General features: G+C 51.3%; 1 protein-coding gene across 1 annotated transcript; it reads left to right on the forward strand.

Annotated features, from left to right (window-relative positions):
• Positions 1 to 2,119: 2,119 nt before the first annotated feature.
• prpf3 (PRP3 pre-mRNA processing factor 3 homolog (yeast)) lies at positions 2,120 to 26,536 on the forward strand. The gene is made up of 16 exons (XM_067975881.1): positions 2,120 to 2,223; positions 5,966 to 6,118; positions 7,054 to 7,184; positions 8,563 to 8,703; positions 12,852 to 12,935; positions 14,474 to 14,694; positions 15,436 to 15,745; positions 16,379 to 16,545; positions 18,151 to 18,233; positions 19,034 to 19,177; positions 19,278 to 19,377; positions 20,549 to 20,662; positions 21,260 to 21,378; positions 22,135 to 22,218; positions 22,788 to 22,849; positions 24,147 to 26,536. Exons 2-16 carry the CDS (start codon positions 5,968 to 5,970, stop codon positions 24,294 to 24,296), a joined length of 2,061 nt encoding a protein of 686 aa, XP_067831982.1. The 5' UTR covers positions 2,120 to 2,223; positions 5,966 to 5,967; the 3' UTR covers positions 24,297 to 26,536.
• Positions 26,537 to 27,853: the final 1,317 nt, after the last annotated feature.

Genomic DNA, 27,853 nt, shown 5'->3' on the forward strand with positions numbered 1-27,853 from the left:
ATCCAGGCCGACACTCCCAGTGCAGTACTGAGGGAGTGCTGCACTGTCGGAGGTGCCGTCTTCCGGATGAGACGTTAAACCGAGGCCCCGTCTGCCCCTCTCGGGTGGACATAAAAGATCCCACGGCCACTATTGGAAGAAGAGCAGGGGAGTTCTCCCCGGTGACCTGGGCCAATATTTATCCCTCACCTAAGTACAGAGGATCTGGTCATTATCTCATTGCTGTTTGTGGGATCTTGCTGTGCGCAAATTGGCTGTCGTGTTTCCTACATTACAACAATGACTACACTTCAAAAGTACTTCATTGGCTGTAAAGTGCTTTGGGACGTCCTGAGGTCGTGAAAGGCGCTTTATAAATGCAAGTCTTTCTGCTGAGACTAGCTCATCAGCAGAGACTGGGGGTGGAACTATGACAGAAATTAAGCATTTTTAATGTATTATGGAATTGGTTTCTTTCTGTCTGTTAAGGTTCCTACGGGGTTTAAAAACCAGGTTCACCCACAGAAAATGGATTCATACCAGGAGCTATCGTCCAAATTGAGAATCCAAGGGGAGGACCTAGTCAATCAAATCAAATTCAAACATCCTGGGGGATTTGTCTGAATACAAGGCGGCTCTTTTTAGGTTTTATAAATATTAAATTACAGCACAGAAATACCAAATCCAGAACAACATATTAGTTTGGAATGTGTCCCTTTTTGTTTATGTCTGGGTCTAATCCAGGTTTAAACTTGTCGGGTTTGCATATTGTATTATATTGTTGTTAAGGGTTCTGAATAATCCAGCACTGAAATGATAAAAGGGACAACTAAGAAAGCAGCTTATACGCAGCAGAATTAGGAAGGAACATGGGACAGGAGGCGGCCATTCAGCCCCTCGAGCCTGTTCCGCCATTCAATTAGATAGATCATGGCTGATCTGTATCTTAACTCCATCTACCCGCCTTGGTCCCGTAACCCGTGACACCCAACAAAAATCTAAAAATTAAATTTCTAACTTTGATACAGCACTTACTGGTGTCAAGGAAACTGCCCTAAACGCTCAAACTGGACCTATTGTTGCTCCAAGAAACCGCTGGGACAATCCCACCGGATGAAGGTCGGTTAGATCCGGGCCCAGCTGCCAGACTTTAGGACTTGAGTTCAGATATTTTCATCACCGGTGACGGATAGTCTTTGAGGATCTTCAGTAAACTCTGAAGTAGCAGCGTAAATATACAGGGTACGGAGGAAAAGAAGGCGCCTGGTGAATGTATCCGGAAATCTCCAAATCGGAGTGATTTTTCTAGAACCTTCTGAATCCCTGGCGAAAGGTGTGAGATTCTGGAATTTTCCAGAACCCTCCAGATCTTTCCCGAAAGTTCTCCGGAAACGGTTTCCCGCATCTACTCAAATTTCCTAGAGCGCCCTGACTCTCGGGTAAAACGCCCGGCATCTGGATACCCCCCCTTTTTTTTTTTTGGGTGAATTTCTGGAAGGTTCTAGACCCTTCCCGGAATTTCCTGGAACCCTCTAGATATTTTCTGGAATGTTCTGGCACTCTCTCCAAACGTGCTGGAATTTTCTAGCGCTCCTCGGTGAAATCTTTGAATTCACTGGAGCCCTCTGGATCTTTCCAGAACTCCCCCGGAAATTTTAGAACCCTCTAGAACTTCCTTGGGATTTTCTGGAACCCTCTGGTCCTTTCTTGGAATTTCTGGAACCCTCTAGAACTTTCCTGGAATTTTCTGGAACCCTCTAGGATTTTCCTGGAACTTTCTCTGAACATTCTGGAATTTTCCGGCGGTCCTCTGGCGCCTCCCAGCGGCCGGGCCCAAAGTGGCCTCGAAAACCCACCGCGGTGCCGCGCAACCGACCCCGGGGCTTCGGCCCCGCGCAACTGACCCCGGGGCTTCGGCCCTCTGAACTCGACGTTTCATTTCCCCTCCTCCCCCTCACTGCGGTCAGAACCTGCGCCTCTTCGGGGCCCCGGAACCCTCCCGCTGGCTCGTCAACTTCCGTTGATCCGGGACTCAATTGGGTGCGACCCCCCCTCCCCGCCTCCACCCGGACCGCCTTTGCGGCGACACCACCCCCCCTTCCCCTACTCCGTACCGCCAAGGCTTTGCCGGACGAACTTAGTTTGGTGTAACACCGGCTTCCGGTTGTGGCGGACGGGTTTGGCGGCGACACCGGCTTCCGGTCCCGATCATTCTCGCGGGTTGGACGTCGGCGCCGGGAGCGGGTGAGTGAGTGAGGCCGAGGCCTGAGGCTTGGGCCCGGGCTACAGCCACAGCCACGGCCACGGGGAGGGGGGCGAGGAGGGGTTGGAATATCAGCCCTTCCCCAAAGGGGCGCGAGTCTCGCAGGCAGCCGGGGCTGAGGTGGGTCAGGCGGGAGGGGAAGGCCCTGATCCCTGGTCCCTGATCCCTGATCCCTGGTCCCTGATCCCTGATCCCTGCTGGTCCCGGGGCCTCAGTTCCCCTTCACTGCGACCGATTTTACTTCCAGGGTGAAGATTCGGGTTGCGGCCTCCCCCCGAAGGCAGGACCACCCTGGATTCGGGGTTAGGAGGAGGATAAATCAGCCAGGAGGGGGAGGGTTCCTGCCCCCGCCCCCCAGTCCAGTGACCCCCTCCCCTCCACTATCCCCCCTCCCTGGGGCAAAGGGCGGTAATCAAGCCCTTCTGCGATGCCCCCCACAGTCGACCAGCGTGCTGGCTGCCTGGCCTCGGGCGAAGAACGGGTGCCGGTGGGGGGAGCCCGCTTCGTGCCGTGGGGACGAGGCAGGTGTTTATAAAGTAATAAGCAAAGTTGTAGTGGGGGTGGGGGGGCTTCGTGAGGCAGCGGTTCCAGCGCCTTAACCTGAGGGGCTTTGAGGTTCAGTCCGACCCTAGACTGATTGGATGAAGCTCTTCCCCTGCTTTAGTATTGTTAGTCTCAGTCCAGTTCCCACTGAATGGGAGTCCGCAGCATAAAACTACCCCTAACTGGCGATCTCTCTGATAATTAGGGGTGCCGGTTGGGATTGGAATGGCACCGGGACGCTGCAGCGTGTCCTTTAAGTGTGAGCAGTGCGGAGGGAGCTTTACTGTGTATCAGGCCTGTGCTACTCTCGACCAGGCGGACCGTGGTTTTCCAGCCCCAAATCAGGACTTAAATACCCAATCTAGGATGACGCTCGATGTTGTTCTTTAGATGAAAGGTTAATCCGCTTGTTCAGGAAGATGTGGACGATTCTGTGATGCTGTTGGTAGGGCAGTGGCATCTCCCAGTGTGTTGGCCAACAGTTTTCTCTCGACCAACTCCGCCATGGACTCCCCTCGAGTTGGTCCCCCTCCATTCGAGTCTGTGTTTAATTATTCTGTCACCAGCACCTAGTGATCCCTACTTTAAGGAATAATAAGTTCCTTCCCTTAACACCCTTCCCAAATACATCAAGCAGTTCTGTTGATTTCTTGACCCTCCTCAACAGACATTGACCCAACTCCTTCTAAAGGTGCCAATTAACCCTGAATCCATCCCGTTCCCTTGGGGGGGTCTGTTCCACATACACAACGCTGTGAGGGGAATAGAAAGTTTTTTAATAGTCCCTAACCTTGATCGCAGCCTATGTGCTTTGTGCTCGTGTCCTCTAATCCCGTGCTCACCCATGTTAAATAGTGAAATCTTTGATTGTTTTAAGAACCAAGTCTCCTCTATTACCTCCTGGATCTCTCGGGTGGGGGGGCAGATTGAGACACCACGGCCATCTCTCAGACGCTTAGTCCCACTTTGATATTCAGAGATGGGGATTTTTTTTTATTACGCTCACTCCCCGTCTCATTCTTGTAATCACTTTTGACTGGGTATGGTGGTATAGTGATTATGTTACTGGACTAATAATCCAGAGGACGTGAGTTTAAATCCCACCAGGGCAGTTTGAGAATTTTTCAGTTTAAAAGAAAATCTAGAAATAAAAAGTGACCATGAAGCTGTCGGATTGTCGTAAAAACCCAACTGGTTCACTAATGTCCTTTAAGTAAGGAAACCGGCCGGTCATTTCCCGGTCTGGGCCTGTATGTGACTCCAGTCCCCACACCAGTGTGGTTGACTCTTAACTGCCCTCTGAAGTGCCCTAGCAAAACACTCAATTGTATCAAACTCAGGACAGATGGGAATGGGCAATAAATGTTGGCCGTGCCAATAATGCCTACCTCCTGGGAGTGAATTAAAACAAATTCTTTATTTCTTCCCCACCCTCTTTGGATCTTCAGCTCTTCCCTAGATCTTAAAACCATGGGACCCCCCCCCCCCTCAGTCTTCCCTTCCTGCTACATTGTAAGGGCTTTCAAAATCCAAATTTGGTGTCACCTATTCACTACCTGATTTACCCCTCTTCTCCTTTGCTCTTCAACCTTGGTGGCTCGATTCCCTCACCTGAGTTTCTCAGTTGTGAAACAAGGGAGCTGTTTCAGAGGGTGTTGGGAGAGGTGTCTGTGCATTTTTATATATATATATATATATATATGTAAATATATCACTCCCACCACCCTCTGAAACAGCCCCCTTGTTTTGTCTCTGGTGTGAAAGAGAGTGTCAAAGTTTAAGAGTTCCCAGTGACCCAGAGCAGAGTTGTCATTTAAATGATTCCATCCCGCATATCTGAGAAAATCCAAGCCGACATCTTCTGGGCCAGAATGGCTCAGTACCACATGGGGATATGTGTTTACTCTCTGAATGTTCGGAGGTTGAAGGAGAAGTGTGTCTTGTCTTAGTTAGGTACTCGACAGATGCTTAAATAGGCAGTTTGTGCTTTAATGTTTAAAGAAAAAAAAATCTTACCATTATATAGCACTTCACATCCTCAGGATGCATCAAAGCTCTGTACAATCAATGGCTTACTTTGAATAGCAGTTGATGTCGGCCGTGTCTCAGTGGGTAGCACTCTCTCCCTCTCGCCTCTGAGTCAGGAGGTTGTGGTTTCGAGCCCCACTCCAGAGACTTGAGCCCTTAATCCAGGCTGACACTCCCTGCGCAGTACTGAGGGAGTGCTGCACTGCCGGATGAGATGTTAAACCGAGGCCCCGTCTGCCCCTCTCGGGTGGACATAAAAGATCCCACGGCCACTATTGGAAGAAGAGTAGGGGAGTTCTGGCCAATATTTATCCCTCAACCAACACCACTAAAAATAGATTACCTGGTCATTTGTCTCTGTTGTTAGTGGGATCTTGCTGTGTGCGAATTGGCTGCAGCATTTCCTACATTACAGCAGTGACTACCCTTAGTATTTTGTTGGCTGTAAAGTGCTTTGGGCCATCCTTAGGTTGTGAAAAGTGCTCTATAAATGGAAGTTCATTCATTCTTTTCATTGTTACGCTCTGAAATTCCCTCCCTAAACTCCTCTGCCTCTCTCTTCTCCTTTAGGACCCTTCTTAAAATCCACCTCTGACCAAGCTTTTGGTCATCCCTCCTAACATCTCCTTCTTTGGCTCAGTGTCCATTGTTCCCTTATGACGCTGTAAAGCGCCTTGGGACGTTTTTTTTCTATGTTAACGACGCAATATAAATGCAAGTTACGTGGGCAAATGCAGCAGCCAATATGTTCACAGCAAGATCCCACAAACCGCGAATGAAAGAATGACATGCTAATATGTTTTTCAGCGGTGTTGATTGAGTGATGGAAGTTGCTCTGGGCACTGAGAGAACTCCCTGCTGGTAAATGGGATATTCAATGAACAGGCAGACGGGGCCTCGGTTTAACGTCTCATCCGAAAGACGGCACCTCCGACAGTGCAGCGCTCCCTCAGTACTGGCACTGGGAGTGTCGACCTATATTTTTGTGCTCAAGTCTCTGGAGTGGGACTCGAACCCACGACCTTCTGACTCAGAGGCGAGAGTGCCACTAATTGACCTTTACGGGCGTGCAGGTTGCAGCGATGATTTGGTTTGTGCTCCCCCCCCCCCCCCCCACCTTCTCTCTGACCTTTGCCCCCCTTTCGCCTGCAGAGATGTCACTGTCGCTGTCGAAACGTGATCTTGACGAGCTGAAGCCGTGGGTGGAGAAGACGGTGAAGCGGGTGCTGGGGTTCTCGGAGCAGACCGTGGTCACGGCCGCACTGAACTGCGTGGGCAAAGGGATGGACAAGAAGAAAACAGTGGGTAAGGTGGTAGCGTCCTTTGCGGACCCGCGGCTCGGCGCTGGGCTTGGGTACAGGAGTGAGAGCAGCGAGCCCAGCCCAGCTCTACCGTCCCCGGAGTCACCCAAGGACACCGTGGCAAAGCTCGTATTTTAATCCATGTTAACTACCGTGCCAGGCTGGCTGGAGCATCATCGGGTACGGTGCTGAGATCACAGGTCTGTGCTGAGGTCGGACACGGTGTTATAATAAGCCCCGGTGCCCTTTGGCTAGGGAGGGGAAAGATCCACTCTCCTAGTGTGTGAGAGACGGTTAATAGGAATTGCTCGACCAAGAAGGATATGCTGAGAGGGTGGGAGGAGGCTTGTGTGGAGCATAAACGCCGGCATAGACTCTGGGTCGATTGGCCTGTTTCTGTGCTGTAGGCTCTGTGTGATTCTATGTAAATGACCAAAGTTCACCTAGTTCGCCTTCTACCATCCTGGATGATACGATGATATTGGAGTTGTTGACTATAATCACAGCAATCAATCTCCATCAGTCAGTCTACAACAGACCCAGACATGAGGCGAGGAAAACCCCCAGCAGTGGAGAGCTTTGGGAACCGGAGGTCCACAGTCACCTGTTCCTCCCCAGCCTCCTACCAGACGCCATGTCTCCAATTACTCAGATACTGTATCCCCGAATGTTGTTGATGGGGAGGGGGTGGGGGAGAGACGAGAGTGATGATTAGGCTTCGCCGTGATGCCCCTTGTGACGGAATAGCCTCGCGCTCAGCGGCCAGGTTCGCCAATGACGCTGGGTGAGGGGCGGTGGGAGGATTGCCGGCGGCTCTGCGATCGGACGAGAGGTTGTGTTGGGGGGAGGAGGTGGTGGGCAGTGAAGGGAGAGAACCAGACACGGTGCACCGCTAACCTCCTCCCCCCCCCCCCCCCCCACCCCTCCTTTCTCCCGCAGAGCACTTGAAACCGTTCCTGGATGACTCGACGGTGCGATTCGTGGACAGGCTCTTCGAGGCGGTGGAAGAAGGCCGCAACACCCGGCACTCCAAGTCCAGCAGCGAGAAGCACCGGAAAAGAGAGCTGAAGGTTAGGAGCCTGCCCGGTCGCCCCCCCGAAAGCCGAGCGTCTGCCGCGAGGGGTTGGCACTGCCCTTTCTGTGCGCCTCCTGCAGGGGGTGCGGCTCAGAGGGTGCCCGTCGCTCTCCGGTACCCCGCCTCTGTGTGGTGCCTCACCCGGTTGAAATGCTGATCGTGCTGCCAGGGGAGTCGTGGCTGGGCTATTCCTCTCTCTGTGCTTCATGTTCAACCTGTTGGTTTTCCAGAGTGCGATGCCTACACTGGCGGCGAAACCTCTTATCATAGAATCGTACAGCACAGGAGGCCGTTCGGCCCGTCGTGCCTGTGCTGGCTCTTTGAAAGAGCTATCCAATTAGTGCCACTCCCTCTGCCCTTTCCCCATAGTCCTGCAGTTTTTTTTCCCCTTCAAGTATTTGTCTAATTCCTTTTTGAAAGTTATTATTGAATCTGCTTCCACCGCCCTTTCAGGCAGTGCATTAAAAAAACATTCTCCTCATCTCCCCCTCTGGTTCTTTTGCCAATTATCTTAAATCTGTGAGCTCTGGTTACCGACCCTCCAGCCAGTGGAAACAGTTTCTCCTTATTTACTCTATCGAGACCCCTCATAAACCATAATCTCCTCTATCTTGCTTTAGATGATAGAGGAGATTCAATCTCTTTGAGCATTGTGGGTCAGCTCTGCCTCCATTAACACACGTTGATATTTCTCTTGATGCCAATGATACCTCGAATTTAAAATTTTTATCCCCGTGTTCAAATCCCTCCGTGGCCTCGCCTCCCTCCCTATCTCTGTAACCTCCTCCAGCCTCCGAGATCTCTGCGCTCCTCCTATTCTAGCCTCTTGTGCATCCCCCACTCTGTTCACCCCACCATTGGCGGCCGTGCCTTCAGCAGCCTAGGCCCTAAGCTCTTGATTTCCCTCCCTAAACCTCTCCGCCTCTCTCTCCTTCAAAGGCGATACGAGGAAAAACTCTTATACACAGCGAGTGGTTATGGTCTGGAATGCGCTGCCTGAAAGGGTGGTGGGAGCAGATTCAATCGATAAATACTTGAAAGGAAAAAGTTTGCAGGGATACGGGGGAATGGGACTAACTGGATTGCTCTTAACAAAGAGCCGGCACAGGCTTGATGGGCCGAATGGCCTCCTTCTGTGCTGTAACCATTCTATGATTCTATAAGATGCTCCTTAAAACCTACCTCTTTGACCAAGCTTTTGGTCACCTGTCCTAATATCTGCTTATGCGGCTCGGTGTCAAGTTTTAGTCTGAATTACGGTCCTGTGAAGCGCCCTGGGACGTTAAAGGCGCTATATAAATGCAAGTTGCTGTTGCCTGCAGAGCCTCAATAAGCTGGATGTGTGGCTCATCCTTTTCTTTTGCTGCCGGCAGGAAGTCTTTGGAGAAGACTCGGAAGTCACGCGGGAATTGTCCTCCAAGAGGAAACGGATCCCGAGGTTTGAAGAGGTGGAGGAAAATGAAATCATCCCCGGCCCGCCGACAGAGAGCCCGGGGATGCTGACAAAGATTCAGGTCAGTCACGCGTGGCTTGTGTTTTCACCCCTCTCCCAGTCTTGTGCGGAGCTCCGTCCGGTGGCTCAAAGGGTAACTGAAACACTCGGTGCTGAGCCAGGCTCCAGGTTCCACTCCCCCTCCATGTGGGGCCGAGGTACATTTTGGGACAGTGTAGAGGGAGCTTTACTCTGTATCTAACCCGTGCTGTACCTGCCCTGGGAGTGTTTGATGGGACAGTGTAGAGGGAGCTTTACTCTGTATCTAACCCTGTACCTGCCCTGGGAGTGTTTGATGGGACAGTGTAGAGGGAGCTTTACTCTGTATCTAACCCGTGCTGTACCTGCCCTGGGAGTGTTTGACGGGACAGTGTAGAGGGAGCTTTACTCTGTATCTAACCCGTGCTGTACCTGCCCTGGGAGTGTTTGATGGGACAGTGTAGAGGGAGCTTTACTCTGTATCTAACCCTGTACCTGCCCTGGGAGTGTTTGATGGGACAGTGTAGAGGGAGCTTTACTCTGTATCTAACCCGTGCTGTACCTGCCCTGGGAGTGTTTGATGGGACAGTGTAGAGGGAGCTTTACTCTGTATTTAACCCGTGCTGCACCTGCCCTGGGAGTGTTTGACGGGACAGTGTAGAGGGAGCTTTACTCTGTATCTAACCCTGTACCTGCCCTGGGAGTGTTTGACGGGACAGTGTAGAGGGAGCTTTACTCTGTATCTAACCCGTGCTGTACCTGCCCTGGGAGTGTTTGATGGGACAGTGTAGAGGGAGCTTTACTCTGTATCTAACCCGTGCTGTACCTGCCCTGGGAGTGTTTGACGGGACAGTGTAGAGGGAGCTTTACTCTGTATCTAACCCGTGCTGTACCTGCCCTGGGAGTGTTTGATGGGACAGTGTAGAGGGAGCTTTACTCTGTATCTAACCCTGTACCTGCCCTGGGAGTGTTTGATGGGACAGTGTAGAGGGAGCTTTACTCTGTATCTAACCCTGTACCTGCCCTGGGAGTGTTTGATGGGACAGTGTAGAGGGAGCTTTACTCTGTATCTAACCCTGTACCTGCCCTGGGAGTGTTTGATGGGACAGTGTAGAGGGAGCTTTACTCTGTATCTAACCCGTGCTGTACCTGCCCTGGGAGTGTTTGACGGGACAGTGTAGAGGGAGCTTTACTCTGTATCTAACCCGTGCTGTACCTGCCCTGGGAGTGTTTGATGGGACAGTGTAGAGGGAGCTTTACTCTGTATCTAACCCTGTACCTGCCCTGAGAGCGTTTGATGGGACAGTGTAGAGGGAGCTTTACTCTGTATCTAACCCTGTACCTGCCCTGAGAGCGTTTGATGGGACAGTGTAGAGGGAGCTTTACTCTGTATCTAACCCTGTACCTGCCCTGGGAGTGTTTGATGGGACAGTGTAGAGGGAGCTTTACTCTGTATCTAACCCTGTACCTGCCCTGAGAGCGTTTGATGGGACAGTGTAGAGGGAGCTTTACTCTGTATCTAACCCTGTACCTGCCCTGAGAGCGTTTGATGGGACAGTGTAGAGGGAGCTTTACTCTGTATCTAACCCTGTACCTGCCCTGGGAGTGTTTGATGGGACAGTGGAGGGAGCTTTACTCTGTATCAAACCCGTGCTGTACCTGCCCTGGGAGTGTTTGATGGGACAGTGTAGAGGGAGCTTTACTCTGTATCTAACCCTGTACCTGCCCTGGGAGTGTTTGATGGGACAGTGTAGAGGGAGCTTTACTCTGTATCTAACCCTGTACCTGCCCTGGGAGTGTTTGATGGGACAGTGTAGAGGGAGCTTTACTCTGTATCTAACCCGTGCTGTACCTGCCCTGGGAGTGTTTGACGGGACAGTGTAGAGGGAGCTTTACTCTGTATCTAACCCGTGCTGTACCTGCCCTGGGAGTGTTTGATGGGACAGTGTAGAGGGAGCTTTACTCTGTATCTAACCCTGTACCTGCCCTGGGAGTGTTTGATGGGACAGTGTAGAGGGAGCTTTACTCTGTATCTAACCCTGTACCTGCCCTGGGAGTGTTTGACGGGACAGTGTAGAGGGAGCTTTACTCTGTATCTAACCCGTGCTGTACCTGCCCTGGGAGTGTTTGATGGGACAGTGTAGAGGGAGCTTTACTCTGTATCTAACCCGTGCTGTACCTGCCCTGGGAGTGTTTGATGGGACAGTGTAGAGGGAGCTTTACTCTGTATCTAACCCTGTACCTGCCCTGGGAGTGTTTGATGGGACAGTGTAGAGGGAGCTTTACTCTGTATCTAACCCTGTACCTGCCCTGGGAGTGTTTGATGGGACAGTGTAGAGGGAGCTTTACTCTGTATCTAACCCTGTACCTGCCCTGGGAGTGTTTGATGGGACAGTGTAGAGGGAGCTTTACTCTGTATCTAACCCGTGCTGTACCTGCCCTGGGAGTGTTTGACGGGACAGTGTAGAGGGAGCTTTACTCTGTATCTAACCCGTGCTGTACCTGCCCTGGGAGTGTTTGACGGGACAGTGTAGAGGGAGCTTTACTCTGTATCTAACCCTGTACCTGCCCTGGGAGTGTTTGACGGGACAGTGTAGAGGGAGCTTTACTCTGTATCTAACCCGTGCTGTACCTGCCCTGGGAGTGTTTGATGGGACAGTGTAGAGGGAGCTTTACTCTGTATCTAACCCGTGCTGTACCTGCCCTGGGAGTGTTTGATGGGACAGTGTAGAGGGAGCTTTACTCTGTATCTAACCCTGTACCTGCCCTGGGAGTGTTTGATGGGACAGTGTAGAGGGAGCTTTACTCTGTATCTAACCCTGTACCTGCCCTGGGAGTGTTTGATGGGACAGTGTAGAGGGAGCTTTACTCTGTATCTAACCCTGTACCTGCCCTGGGAGTGTTTGATGGGACAGTGTAGAGGGAGCTTTACTCTGTATCTAACCCGTGCTGTACCTGCCCTGGGAGTGTTTGACGGGACAGTGTAGAGGGAGCTTTACTCTGTATCTAACCCGTGCTGTACCTGCCCTGGGAGTGTTTGATGGGACAGTGTAGAGGGAGCTTTACTCTGTATCTAACCCTGTACCTGCCCTGAGAGCGTTTGATGGGACAGTGTAGAGGGAGCTTTACTCTGTATCTCACCCTGTACCTGCCCTGAGAGCGTTTGATGGGACAGTGTAGAGGGAGCTTTACTCTGTATCTAACCCTGTACCTGCCCTGAGAGCGTTTGATGGGACAGTGTCGAGGGAGCTTTACTCTGTATCTAACCCTGTACCTGCCCTGGGAGTGTTTGATGGGACAGTGTAGAGGGAGCTTTACTCTGTATCTAACCCTGTACCTGCCCTGAGAGCGTTTGATGGGACAGTGTAGAGGGAGCTTTACTCTGTATCTAACCCTGTACCTGCCCTGAGAGCGTTTGATGGGACAGTGTAGAGGGAGCTTTACTCTGTATCTAACCCTGTACCTGCCCTGGGAGTGTTTGATGGGACAGTGGAGGGAGCTTTACTCTGTATCAAACCCGTGCTGTACCTGCCCTGGGAGTGTTTGATGGGACAGTGTAGAGGGAGCTTTACTCTGTATTTAACCCGTGCTGTACCTGCACTGAGAGTGTTTGATGGGACAGTGTAGAGGGAGCTTTACTCTGTATCTAACCCTGTACCTGCCCTGGGAGTGTTTGATGGGACAGTGTAGAGGGAGCTTTACTCTGTATCTAACCCTGTACCTGCCCTGGGAGTGTTTGATGGGACAGTGTAGAGGGAGCTTTACTCTGTATTTAACCCGTGCTGTACCTGCCCTGGGAGTGTTTGATGGGACAGTGTAGAGGGAGCTTTACTCTGTATCTAACCCGTGCTGTACCTGCCCTGGGAGTGTTTGATGGGACAGTGTAGAGGGAGCTTTACTCTGTATCTAACCCGTGCTGTACCTGCCCTGGGAGTGTTTGATGGGACAGTGTAGAGGGAGCTTTACTCTGTATCTAACCCGTGCTGTACCTGCCCTGGGAGTGTTTGATGGGACAGTGTAGAGGGAGCTTTACTGACATTCTATTTAGTGCAATCAACCTCCTCTTGCAAAACTTAGTTGAGATTTGTTTTCTGTACACAGAATAGCTGCTTGATTTGTTTTTAACCTGCTGCCCTAGTTCTAGTATGTTTAACCTTAAATTCATTTTTTTCTGTTCACTGTGTGTTACAGATCAAACAGATGATGGAAGCAGCGACAAAACAGATCGAGGAGCGGAAAAGGCAGCTCAGTCTGATCACACCATCGTTCCCGCAGGTAGAGGTGAAATGTCACGCTGGTCCAATAGTGGGAGCCTCCGAGGCTGGGGCAGAGCTCCGTTGGTGAGGGGCAGTGTAGAGGGAACTCCGCTCTGCAGCTAATCCGTGCTGTGACTGATTGTGGCTTTGTGCTGAGCTGGAGAGGAACTTTTGTAGGTTATGAGAGATAAGGTGGGGTTTGAGATCTGTGGGACTGGCTCAATGGATGGAAATGGTCCCTCCAAGGCCTTGGAGAGGGTGCACAGGAGATTTACCAGAACGGTACCGGGGATGAGGGACTTAGTTAATGTGGAGAGACTGGAGAAGCTGGGATTGTTCTCCTTAGAGCAGAGACGTTAAGGGGAGATTTAATAGAGGTGTTGAAAATCATGAGGGGGTTTTGATAGAGTAAATAAGGAGAAACTGTTTCCAGTGGCAGGAGGATCAATAACAGAGGACACAGATTTAAGATAATTGGCAAAAGAACCAGAGGTGCAATGAGACACTTTTCACACAGCGAGTTGTTATGATCTGGAATGCGCTGCCTGAAAGGGCGGTGGAAGCAGATTCAATAGTAACTTTCAAAAGGGAATTGTATAAATACTTGAAGGGGGAAAATTAGCAGGGCGATGGGGAAAGAGTAGGGGGAGTGGGACTGATTGGATTGCTCTTTCAAAGAGCCAGCACAGGCAAGAAGGGGCCTCCTTCTCTGCCGAATCATTCTGTGATTCTTCCGGGCCTGGGCTATTCAAACTGGAGCCTTAAGGAGTCGGGGAGGAATTTCCCAGTAGTTTCCCTGAAATTAATGACTGAATCTTTTACTGAGGGTAGTGGGATAAGTTGAGGCAACAACTTTAGAGCAGGGTTGTCAAAGCTATAGTCTGGGCTACATGTGACCCTCTCCCCTTCTTCCCCTATTTCCCTTGAATCTCGAACAAGGGGGCATAATCTTAAAATTAGACCCAGGCCATTTAGAAGTGAAATCAGGAAGCACTTTTTCACACAAGAGGTAGTGGAAACCTGGAAAACTCTCTCCACCAGCCCCCCCCCCTCCGAAAAAGGCTGTGGATACTGGGGAGGGGGGTGGGGGGAGAGAGAGAGAGGGTCAATTGAAGTTTTCAAGACTGAGATAGTTAGATTTTGGTACGGTGAGGGTGTCAAGGGATATGGGTCAAAGGTGAGTAAATGGGGTTGAGGTACAGATCAGCCACAATCTAATCGAATGGCGGAGCAGACTCGAGGGGCCGGTATTGTGAAGAAGAGCAGGGGGAGTTCTCCCCTGGTGTCCTGGGGCCAGTCACCAACATCACTAAATAAGCAGATTATCTGGTCACTATCACTGTTTGTGGGATCTTGCTGTGCGCAAATTGGCTGCAGCGTTTCCTACATTACAACAGTGACTACACTTCAAAAAAAAACGACTTCATTGGGTGTAAAGCGCTTTGGGACGTCCCGAGGTTGCGAAAGGCGCGATAGAAATGCAAGTTCTTTCTTTTGATGAATGACCTTCATTGTCTTTCTGACCTTTTTTTTAAACGTGGGTTCTATTTCCTCCAGCGGGTCTCGGCCCCGGCTCCCACTGCGGACCTGCCTCCGATGGGACAGACCATCCAGCCGTCCCAGGCCGCCTCCTTCATGAACGACGCCATCGAGAAGGCCAAGAAGGCAGCGGAGCTGCAGGCTCGGATCCAGACCCAGCTGTCCCTGAAGCCGGGGCTGCTCCAGAGCACCAACCTGGTGGGACTCGCCAACCTCCACGCCATGGGCATCGCCCCTCCGTGAGTATCTGTGCCACCTACTCCCCCGCGGCTCTGGTGGGGGGGGGGGGGGGCCACTGCAGCACTGGGTGGGGGGGTGCACTGCAGCACTGGGTGGGGGGGGGGGGCACTGCAGCACTGGGTGAGGGGCGTACCCTCGAACACTGTTGGGGGGGGTCACTGCTAACAAAAAAAGACCAAGGTCCATCTAGTCCGCCTTCTACAACCCTGACAGTCGCAGGATACGACGATAATGGAGTTGTTGACTATAATCACAGCAATCAGTCTCTATCAATTAGTCCCAGACATGAGGCGAGGAAAACCCCCAGTGGTGGAGAGCTTTGGGAACCATCGATCTAAAGTCACCTGTTCCTCCCCAGCCTCCGACACTTACCACATGTCGTGTCTCCAATTACCCGTACACTGAGTCCCAAAGCGTTGTTTTCGGAAAGAAATGTAAAAATATAGTACCCGATATCCCCCACCTTGTCACACATGGACTGAACCCGGGTCCCGTTGATTCTAGTATGCCTGCGCCTTTAAATGAAAGCTTGAGGTTTACGTGCTGCTGCTGAGACCGCGGTCCTATGACTGGTTCCCCGATGAATGGTACATTTGGCTATTCAGCTAGGTGGGACTGCAGTTTTTTATATTGCATGTGGAACTTCCCGCATCCCCACTCCTTTCCAACCTCTTATAAAGATTGACGCATTAAAACCTGACCCTAACGCGGGTTCCTTTGTTTTCTTCCCCCACACACAGCAAAGTCGAGTCTAAGGAGCACCTGAAACCTACGCCCCTGATCCTGGATGACCAGGGGCGGACGGTGGACGCGACCGGGAAGGAGGTGGAGCTGACTCACCGGATGCCCACCCTGAAAGCCAACATCCGGGCGGTGAAACGCGAACAGTTCAAGCAGCTCCTGCTGAAGGAGAAGCCGACCGACGACCTGGAGTCCAACACCTTCTACGACCCCCGCGTCCCCGTGCTCCCCTCCCAGCGGCAGAAGAGGCTGTTCAGGTTCCACGAGAGGGGCAAGTTCGAGAAGATAGCCCAGAGGATACGAACCAAGGTACGTGAGAAATAGGAGCAGGAGTAGGCCAGACGGCCCCTCGAGCCTGCTCCACCATTCAATCAGATCATGGCTGATCTTCAACCTCAACTCCACTTTCCTGCCCGATCCCCTGATTCCCCTAGAGTCCAAAAATCTATCGATCTCATTCTTGAATGTACTCAACGACTGAGCATCCACAGCCCTCTGGGATAGAGAATTCCAAAGATTCACAACCCTCTGAGTGAAGAAATTCCTCCTTATCTTAGTCTTAAATGACCGACCCCTTATCCTGAGACTATGCCCCCTAGTTCTACACTCTCCAGCCAGGGGAAACAGCCTCTCAGCATCTACCCTGTCAAGCCCCCTCGGAATCTTATATGTTTCAGTGCGATCACCTCTCATTCTTCTAAACTCCAGAGAGTATAGGCCCGTTCTACTCGAGGCACGAGGGACTCAGAATGTCACATGTTATCCTTTCACCTCTGGTTTCCGTGAACGCGGTCCCGACTAAAAGATAAAAGTCCCTCGTCTGTGTGTTTTTGTTTTCTCTTAATTGTTCCATCCCCTACCCCGCCCCTTTCTCTTCTGACGGCTGCGATCTCTGCGGAGATAAAAGTTATCACTAACTCGGTCTTTTCTTTCTGCGTTCAGGCACAGCTGGAGAAACTACAGACCGAGATTGCACAAGCAGCCAAGAAGACGGGAATCCAGACCTCCACCAAGTTGGCTCTGATCGCCCCCAAAAAGGAGCTGAGGGAGGGAGAGGTGCCAGAAATTGAGTGGTGGGACTCGTATATTATACATGGAGGGATTGAATTGTGAGTTTCAAACTGGGTTGCTTCCTGAATGCAGGAAATCAATGGAATTACAGATGTGTGGTAATTAATTTTAAGTCTTCTCCTGCCCCCTTTCTCCTGAGGAGGGATGAGGGACTCACTTCAACTCAGAAAAAGTTGATTTCCTCCTACACCGGTGGGCTGTGATGTGGTCAGTGGATTTGACTGTCACACTGCCTTGTGTCCTGCACCCCACGCACTCACATCCAAGACCTCCTGCCATGGCTGCTTAGAAATCTTCTGTGAAAGGGAACGTCTGGAATTCTCCTCGGATGCTCCCCTGGAGACCAGGAGCTGCGGGAGTGGGAGGGAGCTCAGACCGCTGACGGCCTGTGGCATTGGGGGGGTTACCCTTGAGTTGAATTTTCAGCCACGCGCCAGCAGATGGCGGCGATGGTGCATAGTTCACTGGCATCTTACCGAAATCTGGCGTGGCACCGCCATCTACTGGCCCGTCGGGCAGTAGCACAAGAAACAAAACTATTGCAGGTCAAGGGAGGCGGGGCGTTTGTTCACTGCTGCGTTGTATTTCCCCAACGTTCTTCCCATCTCTGACGTCGCTGGTTGTTGCTGGGGTACGGGGTTCCGTGGGTGCTTCGTCCAAGCGGCCATTGGTCTCGGCAGTGAGTGTCGGAGAGGGTATTCGGCTGTGGGGAGAGGGGCAGCACAGCCGGGTCAGATCCTGACCTCAGTTGATGCTCTTTCCGGCCAGGGCTTAATGCGGTAGTTATTCAAGGTACGGTAGTGTGGTGGTTATAGAAAGAAAGAAAGAACTTGCATGTCTATCGCGCCTTTCACGATCTCAGGACGTCCCATGGCGCTTTACAGTCAATGAAGTACTTTTGAAGTGTAGTCACTGTCGTAATGTAGGAAACGCAGCCTCCAATTTGCGCACAGCGAGATCCCACAAACAGCAATGTGATACTGCCCCAGATTGATGTTGGTTGAGGGATAAATATTGGCCCGGGACACCTGTTCTTTGAATAGCGGCTGTGGGATCTTTTACGTCCAGCTGAGAGGGCAGACGGGGCCTTGGTGTGACGGCACCTCCGACAGTGCAGCACTCCGCCTGTGCAGCACTAGGAGCGTCGGCCTGGATTGTGGGCTCGAGTCTCTGGAGTGGGGATTGCACCCACAACCTTCTAGATCTGAGGTGAGAGAAGCTACCCGCTGACCCACGGCTGACACGGGTCTGGACTGGCGTCTCAGAGGTCATGAGTTCAAAGCCCGCCAGTACTTCACCTTACATGGCGCGTTGTAAAATTCAGTTCAGTACACCTGGTGGATTGTCTGTTTCACTAATGTCCATCAGGGCAGGGAACCTCTCGCACCTAGCCGGTCTAGCCTCCAATTGACTGCAGTCCCACAGTACGGGGTTGACTCTTAATGCCCTCTGGAGTGACCAGGCTGACAAGGGAAAGGCAATTAATGCAGCCCCGCCTGTGTCGCCCGCATTCCAAGAACAAATAGCTTGTATATTGAGAGAGAGCAGGGCCCCCACCCTTTTCTGTGCCGGTCGGCTATCTTGGTGTTTCTCTGTATTTCTCCTCCCTTGTTCTGACTGAAACGCTACGTGTGCACCTGCAGGACTCCAGAGAACCTGTCGAAGGAACAGAATTTTCACGGAATCACGAACCTCGTCGAGCACCCGACTCAGATCAGCCCTCCAGGTACGTACGTCACCGAGCTTTCAGCATAGACGCCACGGGGTCAGGTGGGGAGCGGAGGGAGTAGAGTGAACGAGACAACGTTTTGTTCCCTCCTCCCCGCCCCCCAGTCTTCTCTCCTGAAGGTCCCAGCTCTGATGACTTGTCATGTGAGCCTGGAAAGTAAACGTTAGCTGAATAAAAGGTAAAGATCTTGCATTTATATAGTGCCTTTCACGACCTCAGGATGTCCCGAAGCGCTTTGCAGCCAATGAAGTACTTTGTGAAGTGTAGACACTGATGTAATGTGGGAAACGCAGCAGCCAATTTGCGCACAGCAAGATTCCACAAACAGGTGACCAGATAATCTGTTTTAGTGATGTTGGTTGAGGGATAAACATTGGCCCAGGACACAGAGGAGAACTCCCCTGCTCTTCGAAATAATGGCCTTGGCATCTTTTACTGCCACCTGAGAGGGCAGGCGAGACCTTGGTTTAACATCTTATCCAAAAGACGGCACTTCCGACAGTGCAGCACTCCCTCAGTACTGGCACTGGGAGTGTCAGCCTGGATTATGCGCTCAAGTCTCTGGTGCGGGGGATGGAACCCACCTTCTGACTCAGAGGCTTCGACTGTGCAGAAGTTGCCGTGCTGCGCAGGTGCATACGGCAAGTGCGGTTACGTACATGTTAGAAATACCGCGTATATGGTGTTCGCACGGCCTCCATCGCATGTCGCCAAAATCCTCGTGATGGCACAGAGCGAGATCCGCGTTAGACTCCTCCCCGGGCTGATCGATGGTCTTTGCTTTTCTCGCTGTGTAGTCGACATGGACAAGCCAGTGACGCTCGGTGTTTACCTGACCAAGAAGGAACAGAAGAAGCTTCGTCGCCAGACCCGGAGAGAAGGGCTGAAGGAAATGCAGGAGAAGATCCGCCTGGGCCTCATGCCCCCCCCCGAACCGAAGGGTAAGGACACGCCGACTGTGTCACCCCAGCCTCTCCGTGACATTCCCCTTCCTCCCCCCCACAACTCTTTCCTAACCCCACCCCTTCTTTCTCTCTGCAGTGCGAATCTCCAATCTGATGCGAGTGCTCGGGACCGAAGCCGTGCAGGACCCGACCAAGGTCGAGGCTCACGTCAGGGCGCAGATGGCAAAGAGACTAAAGTGAGTGAGCATGTGTTTGCGGGGTTGGGGGTGGGGGGTTGGAAAGGAATGGGCTGAAACACTGGAGCGGAGGGTGTAGTGTGGGGGGGAGGCGGATGTGGTGGGGGAGGGGTGGACAGATGGAGGGGATAGTATGGGGGGGGAGGAGCAGTGGGGGAGGGTAAGTGTGGGGTATGGGGTGGGGGGGATGGGGTTGTGCAGGGAATGAGTGGGGGGGTGGAGGGGAGCGCTCGACTGGAGTGAACACCTGTCTAGTTTTTGAGCGGCTGTCATTTTAAGAACATAAGAAATAGGAGCAGGAGTAGGCCTCACGACCCCTCGAGCCTGCTCCACCATTCAGTAAGATCATGGCTGATCTTCGACCTCAACTCCACAATCCCCCTATCCCTCGATTCCCTTAGTGTTCAAATAACCATCGATCTGATTCTTGAATATAATCAACGACTGAGCATCCACAGCCCACTGGAGGTAGAGAATTCCAAGTATTCACAACCCTCTGAGTGAAGAGATTTCTCCTCATCTCAGTCCTAAATGGCCGACTCCTTATCCTGAGACTCTGTCTCCTAGTTCTAGACTCTCCAGCCAGGGGAAACGTCCTCTCAGCATCTACCCAATCAAGGCCTCTTAGAATCTTTTATGTTTTAATGAGATCACCTCTCGTTCTTCTAAACTCCAGAGAGTATCGGCCCATTCTACTCAACCTCTCCTCATAGGACAACCCTCTCATCCCAGGAATCAATCTAGTGACCCTCTAAGGCAAGTATATCCTTCCTTAGATAAGGAGACCAAAACTGTACACGTTTTATGTCCAATGACAAGGTGTCGAGGTCTTTAATTCTTTTCCTCATCCGATTTCCCCTCACCCCCTCCCCACATTCCCTCTTCCCCTATAAGCACCTGCTCCTTGCTGGGGCTCTGGGCTCCACAGGGGCAGTCGATGCCCTGGTACCTTATCCAACCGGCCTTTCATGCTGGTACAGTCTGAACAGCGAGGGAGGCAAAGTGGGTTAGAGAGAGGGTTCGAGGTGCAGGCAGCGTACGGTGACCGAAAGAGGGAGAGTGAGCAGTAGTCTGCCAGGGGGTGTGACCGGGCCGTACAGCTGGAGACAGTCGCAGGTGAGAATCGCGTGGACACCCTCACCAAGTATAATCATTTTTTTTTTGCCGCCAGAGCTCATCACGATGCGAACAGCGCCCGGAAACTGACGGCAGACCAGCGGAGAGAAAAGAAAATGAAGAAACTGAAGGAAGACGTGTCGCAGGGAGCCCACATTGCCGTCTATAGGTGAGCTCGGAGTTCCGCCGGAGGTTTAACAGCCTTGTCGTTTTCACTGGCGGGAAAATGTCCCCTTTTTTACCCTCCCAAGTACCCACCCCCGGGGCGGCGACTCTGCCATTCGAGGCCCTCCGGTATCTTGCCTGAAATGGCCATTCATCTTGTGCTAACCCCGATGGTGACCGTCGGAGGATTATTCAACTGTGGAGGGCATCACAACTGAGCTGATCATCCTCACCCACACGTGCACTCTCCGGTGGGGGTGGGAACGGGACGATGACGACAGACACACTGGATAGTGATCAGGAGCGGGAGTACTGGCTGATTATATTTTACTTTCCCCTTTCCCCAGCCCAGGAGCGCTGACACCAATTTTTGCTCAGTACTGACCCTCCGACGGTGCGGCGCTCCCTCAGTACTGACCCTCCGACATTGCGGCGCTCCCTCAGTACTGCACTTGAGGCGTGCCCATAATAATAATCTCTCCCTATCGGTAGAATCCTTTCGGGAGGTTATCATCAGGGGGACCCTGTTGAGCAGCTCCCCCCTCGTTGAGTGTGCTCCCTGGAATTGCAGTAACGTGGCTTCACCCTTTGTTACCTACAGGATCCGAAATCTGAGCAACTCAGCGAAGAAGTTCAAGGTGGAGACGAACGCGGGGCAGCTGTACCTGACGGGCACCGTGGTCCTACACAAAGACGTTAACGTGGTGGTGGTGGAGGGAGGTGAGGCAATGTGGGGACTGGGTAGTTGCAGGCTGGACCTTGACCGTCAACACCCGGCTGCAGTCCAGCCTATAGGGATGGGCTGAAAGTCTTTCCCCCTCTCTGAGTTTGGGACAGTCCCACTGGGCCCAGCGGTGCGTCCCTAATCTGGCAGCAAATTGTTGATTTTACTCAAAGGCGATCGATGAGAAATGGGAATATATCACGTTTGTACAGCAGGGGGCATTTGAACGGTTAAGGCTCATTGTTGGGACGGTGTAGAGGGAGCTTTACTCTGTTTCTAATTCGTGCTGTACCTGCCCTGGGAGTGTTTGATGGGACAGTGTAGAGGGAGCTTTACTCTGTTTCTAACTCGTGCTGTACCTGCCCTGGGAGTGTTTGATGGGACAGTGTAGAGGGAGCTTTACTCTGTATCTAACCCGTGCTGTACCTGCCCTGGGAGTGTTTGATGGGACAGTGTAGAGGGAGCTTTACTCTGTATCTAACCCGTGCTGTACCTGCCCTGGGAGTGTTTGATGGGACAGTGTAGGGGGAGCTTTACTCTGTATCTAACCCGTGCTGTACCTGCCCTGGGAGTGTTTGATGGGATGGTGTAGAGGGAGCTTTACTCACTGGGCTTGCGCCTGATGCATGACCACTTGATGGGGTGCAGTTATTGCAGCACCACCACCTTTAAGAATCTGCACCTTCAGGAAGAGGGAGAGGGTTAAAAAGCAGAGTCGGGGTTTTGAGTTGTTGCCTGTCTTGTCCAATCAGGTCCAAAAGCGCAGAAGAAGTTCAAACGCTTGATGCTACATCGTATAAAATGGGATGAACAGACAGCCACTTCCCGGGACGATGGTGAGTCAGAGTTTGTGCCGTTGGTCAGTTAAAGACAGGGAATATATTTATGTGCCCGAGCCTGCTGGCAGAATAGAAGAGCTGGATTTTGCGGTGTAAACGCTGGGAGCAGGCTCCCAAAGTTTAATCTAAAACAGCGACAGAATAAAAACTTTCCATTGACCTGCAGCCTGAAGCTTACAGTTCCCTTCCCTCTGACTGACCTCAGCAGTTTATAAACAACTATGAGTAAAGGGCTGGAGGAGTGGGACTAATTGGCGAGCTCTTTCAAAGAGCTGGCACAGGCACGATGGGTCGAAAGGCCTCCTTCTGTGCTTGATGCACAATTGCCTGGATTTGCTTATTTGGAGCAGTGGCCTTAAAAGGGACAGGCCAGTTTAGCAGCTAAACATCAGAACCCTGTTCCAGGCCCGAGGTTACTCATGAGGTTACTACGGATGTGGGTCGACTGGAGCAGGGTAGGGATGTTACTGAATGCTGTTCGCTGCAGTGGGGAATTAGTCTAGTTTGTTTTCAGTTCTAGAGCTTTTAATCTTGTGCCTTTGGTTTTCCCTTCTCGTTCCCGACAGATGATGATGGGTCTGACGATGAGGTTGTTAAGAAGATGAATAAGTGTGTGCTGGTGTGGGAGGTAAGGAGTGGTTTTATTGCTTGCCTTGGTGCCTGCTCCTCTTATATGAGAAGGCAGGGCAAGTGCCTGCTGGCAGGGTATTCGACCATGGGAGGTGTTAGAGCTGCACCTGTTCCTGCCCTCACCCGACTCCACATATGCAACAGGGTCACTGGAGAACGATCAGGAGTCCTTGGTGTTCCCCCCGCCCCCCCCCCAAAACTGGGGCCACTTGTAGCAGCTGCTGTAACCGAGATAAACTAAAGGCACAGCTGAATGGCTCAACTGGTCACTGTGAAACATAGCTGTCGGGGGAAGGCCTTGATCAGTGTCCTTAACGGGACTGTGTAGCAACCGATCCCCTGAAGGGTTACTTAAGAGGGATTGCCGTAAAATGGGGAAACTTTTCGCTGTCAAGTTCCACTACCTACGGACAAATTATGAAATTTCGCTGACCGTGTAAATTCCGGAGATTATGTGAGAAAAGGAATGGCTGGAATATTTACTGGGGTATCTCAGTCATCTCTTATTGCAGAGTGAAACAGAAAACACCAAAGTAAAAATACAAAGTGCCAGGAATGCTCAGCAGAAAAGAAACTTTGATGTTTTTGGTGCAGTCACTGCCCCACAAATAGTTCTGATGAAAGACCCGAAACTTTAACCGGTCTTTCCTTTAGCCAGATTGCAATTGACCTGCTATGAGCTTCCAGCATTTTCTATTTATATTTTCTTGTCACTGGGCACTCTGTGTCACTGTGCTGGCCTACATTGGCTCCCAGTCCAACAACGCCTCGATTTTAAAATTTTCATCCTCATGTTCAAATCCCTCCATGGCCCTCCCCCACCCCCTATCTCTGTAACCTCCTCCAGCCCTACAACACTCCGAGATCCCTGCGCTCCTCCATTTCTTGCCTTTTGCGCATCGCCGCACCATTGGTGGCCGTACCTTCAGCTGCCTGGGCCCTAAGCTCTGGAATACCCTCCCTAAACCTCTCCGCCTCTCTCTCCTTTTAAGACACTCCTTAAAACCTGCCTCTTTGATCAAGCTTTTGGTCACCTGTCCTAATATCTCCATACGTGGCTCAGTGTCAAATTTTGTCTGATTTACACTCCTGTAAGGTGCCCTGGGATGTTATACTACATTGAAGGCGCTATATAAATGCAAGTTGTTGTCGGAGGGAGGAAATTGTTTTTAAAGGACTCCCCTCGATGCGATGTCGTGAATGAGGAGTGACTGCTGCTCTGGAGCGTTTGCAGCTGCTGCCGGGATCTCAATTCTGATACATTGAAATCTTTCTCCTTTCTTGTCTTTCTCCAGGGAACGGCAAAGGAGAGAAGCTTTGGCGACATGAAATTCAAGCAGTGTCCGACAGAGAGCATGGCACGGGAGCACTTCAAAAAATACGGAGTGGAACAGTACTGGGACCTGGCGCTCAGTGAATCGGTGCTGGAGGTCACAGAGGGCTGAGGCGGCAATACTCCGATCTGCATCTTTAGACTGTCTGGCGGTTTGGATTTTTCACGGGTGTTGGGGTTGGGAGGGAGGAGGAGATGCCTTGGCTTAAGATGGATGGTGGGCTTTCATCTGGATCTGAAAAAGCCAGAGAGTTCATAAAACACTCTTATCCGAAAATACAGGATTCAATATTCTCTCCACTTATAGATACCGCTATCTTTCGTGCAGTCATTTTGTGCACGGCCGTGATGTCGTTAGAGCACGTAGGAAACTGGAAGATGCGCAGTCCTTTGACCCATTTTAATTAAAAGAAAAGCAGTGTTGACAGAGGATAAATCTGGTAGAAAAAGTATTGGGGAAATATTGAGTGGTGCAAAAGTGGAATTGTGACCGGTCACATTTAAAGAGAGGGGTTGGCTGGTTTCATCAGCCAGGGTCCCCTTTACAATCCGTTTTGAGAGCTGCGATTCTCTACAATGTTTAAGCTTAATTGTCTCTGAACAGCTTTATTTCTTCTGGTCTTCCCGGGCACCCTGTGACTAACATTTAACCAGCTGCTGCCAGTGCCATGCAGAGCCAGCTGTTACAAGGTTCATTTAACCCCCTTCTCCCCCCCCCCCCCCCCTTCCCCCACCCCCAACAAAAGGGGTACGTTGTGGAATTAAGAGGACACTCTCTACGTTTGCATCTAGGCAATGAGTGTCAGCAAACTGTTCGACCGTGTGTGCATCGCTGCCAAGCCCCATCCTGCCCTCACCCGACATCCGCACACAGGGACTGTATCGCGATTGAGCTTGGCTGATTTTCACCCCCCCCAAAGAGGTGCTGAGGCTAATTATATCGGGCACCACTCTGCTTCAGCTGAGATTGGCTAACTCGGCTCCAATCTGGGATATTCTGTTCCATTTTGGATTCGCCCATTGAAGAGATATATAGAACCTGTTTCTTTTTTTAAAAAAAATAGGAAGTTGATCGTAACAATTAAGTTTTTTTTTAAGGTGATGGGGGAGCTGGTGGAAATCAGCGCTGAGACTCAAACTTGGAGCAGTTTCACTGCTGAGTGCGGCTGGAGTGTTTAATCCTCCCACTTCCACCTACAGTAATCCCGCACTGTCCTTCCAAAATGCAAGATGAATGTGGTTTGGGCAAACCTGCAAGTCTGATGTGACAAAGTTCTCCTGAAAATGCAGTTTTTCTCTTCCAAGTAGTCTCTCTCTCTCTCTCTCTCTTCGTTTTATTGTCTCCTCGATGGCCCCTCCGCCCAAATGTTCTTGTTTCGGTGGCACTGTATTCCCAGTGAGTGGTGGCTGTGGTCACAAACAAATGTTTCGGGGAAGTGGATCCCACCTGGGCTGATGGGATGAAAATCTCCCCTCTCTGCTGGCTGTAGAGGCCCCAGATGCAATGGGTTTAGGGGCAATTGCAGCCCTTTGGGGGACGGGGACCATAACACTCTTGAACGGCACAAGGGTGTTGGTGTGAGAGCTGGAAATGTGACAGTGGTGCTGTTCGGATGCTGAGGTTAAGGCGTGTTGCTAGGGCAGTGTAACAGCGAGCTTTACTCTGTATCTAACCCTGTACCTGCCCTGGGAGTGTTTGATGGGACAGTGTAGAGGGAGCTTTACTCTGTATCTAACCCTGTACCTGCCCTGGGAGTGTTTGATGGGACAGTGTAGAGGGAGCTTTACTCTGTATCTAACCCGTGCTGTACCTGCCCTGGGAGTGTTTGATGGGACAGTGTAGAGGGAGCTTTACTCTGTATCTAACCCGTGCTGTACCTGGCCTGGGAGTGTTTGATGGGACAGTGTAGAGGGAGCTTTACTCTCTATCTAACCCGTGCTGTACCTGCCCTGGGAGTGTTTGATGGGACAGTGTAGAGGGAGCTTTGCTCTGCATCTAACCTGCCTGAGAATGCTTTATGCTGGCCTTGGGGAGGGGAGAGACATTTAATGTCGAAAATTGTTCCAGCTCTGTCACTCCCTGAATTTGACGAGCAGGGTAATGCGCACTCTGAGGAGTTGCTTGTTTTATTTTGTGGCCCACAATGTTCTACGGTGACTCTTCCATTGCATTCCCCCTGTCCTGTGCTCTACCTGAATAATCTCATTAACAACCAGTTGTTACCTTTAAAGAGAAAACCTCAGAGCGTGTTAACAGCCTGTAAAAGACGAGGAGTTGCTCAGATGTGATTCAGTGCTGTAGAGGGTTACAGCTTGGAGTTTCATAATAAAGACTAATTATTTTTTTCTAAAGTGCCTGTGCAGTGTTTTGCAGGTTGTCTCAGCAACAGTTTAGCACGGTTACATAGTGCCTGACCCGTTAGCCATCCTTTCACTCTGGTGACTGAAAGGTGAATAACTTTCAACAAACCCTAACAGCTAAACTTTACGTCAAAGGTAATTGGTTTCTGTGTGGGTGAATCCTGTCGTTAGGCACATCATCTGAGCATAGGAACAGGAGGAGGCCATTCAGCCCCTTGAGCCTGTTCCGCCATTCTAATAGATCATGGCTGATCTGTACCTCAACTCCACTTACCTGCCTTTGTTCCATATCTCTTAATACCCTTACACAATCTCGGTGTTGAAAATTTCACTTGACCCAGCATCAACAGCCTTTTGGGGGAAAGAATGTGGCCATTTGACCCCTCGTGCTTGTGCTAGCTCACTGTAACAGCTCTCCCTTTAGTCCCATTCCCCTGCCCTTTTCCCACACCCCTTTTAAATTTTTAGAAACTATTCTGGATTCTACTTCCACCACCCTTTCTGGTCGGGCACCCCACGTCCTGCTGTCTAACTTACTAACCGTACGGTGGTGCAGATCAGGAAGGTCCCAGGTTCAATCCCTGGTCCGCACCGAGTTAGCTAATCTGAACCAGGGTTGGAATAGGGATGCTACAGCTGGCCTCAGCATCCTTGGGTGAGGGTGTGGGGTAACCTGCTCCTGATCATCACTCATCGTGTGTGGTGGCTGGATATGGTCAGATACGACCAGTTGTACCGGCAATTGGTGCCGATGCAGCTACAATCAGCATCTTTGAAAATGGGGTGTGGTGGGATAGTTTGTTATAACTACCCCTTCGTCTGTGGTACTGTGGTACTTTGGTCCAAATACAGCTCAGAGGTTCAGGACCAGAATGGTATTTCCCTGACTGCTGTAAAACTAGGTTCCCCCCAACCCATCATTTTTTTTTCTCAAAGGCACTGATTGCTGCCCATCTCCAGTACCTTGCCCATGTGTGTCAGCAGGCTAATTGACCGTGTCAGCTGTGGTTCAGTGGGTAGCACACTCATCTGAGTCAGAAGGTCATGGGGTCAAAAATCTAGGCCGACACTCCCAGTGCCAGTACTGAGGACAGTGCTGCACTGTCGGAAGTGCCGTCTTTCGGATGAGACGTTAAGCTGAGGCCCCGTCTGCCCCTCTCAGGTGGACGTAAAAGATCCCATGGCCACTATTTCGAAGAAGAGCAGGGGAGTTCTCCCTGGTGTCCTGGGCCAACATTTATCCCTCAACCAACATTACTAAAACAGATGATCTGGTCATTGCTGTTTGTGGGATCTTGCTGTGTGAAA

Source organism: Heptranchias perlo, chromosome 44 (genome assembly GCF_035084215.1).
Source record: "Heptranchias perlo isolate sHepPer1 chromosome 44, sHepPer1.hap1, whole genome shotgun sequence".
Classification (NCBI taxonomy): domain Eukaryota; kingdom Metazoa; phylum Chordata; class Chondrichthyes; order Hexanchiformes; family Hexanchidae; genus Heptranchias; species Heptranchias perlo.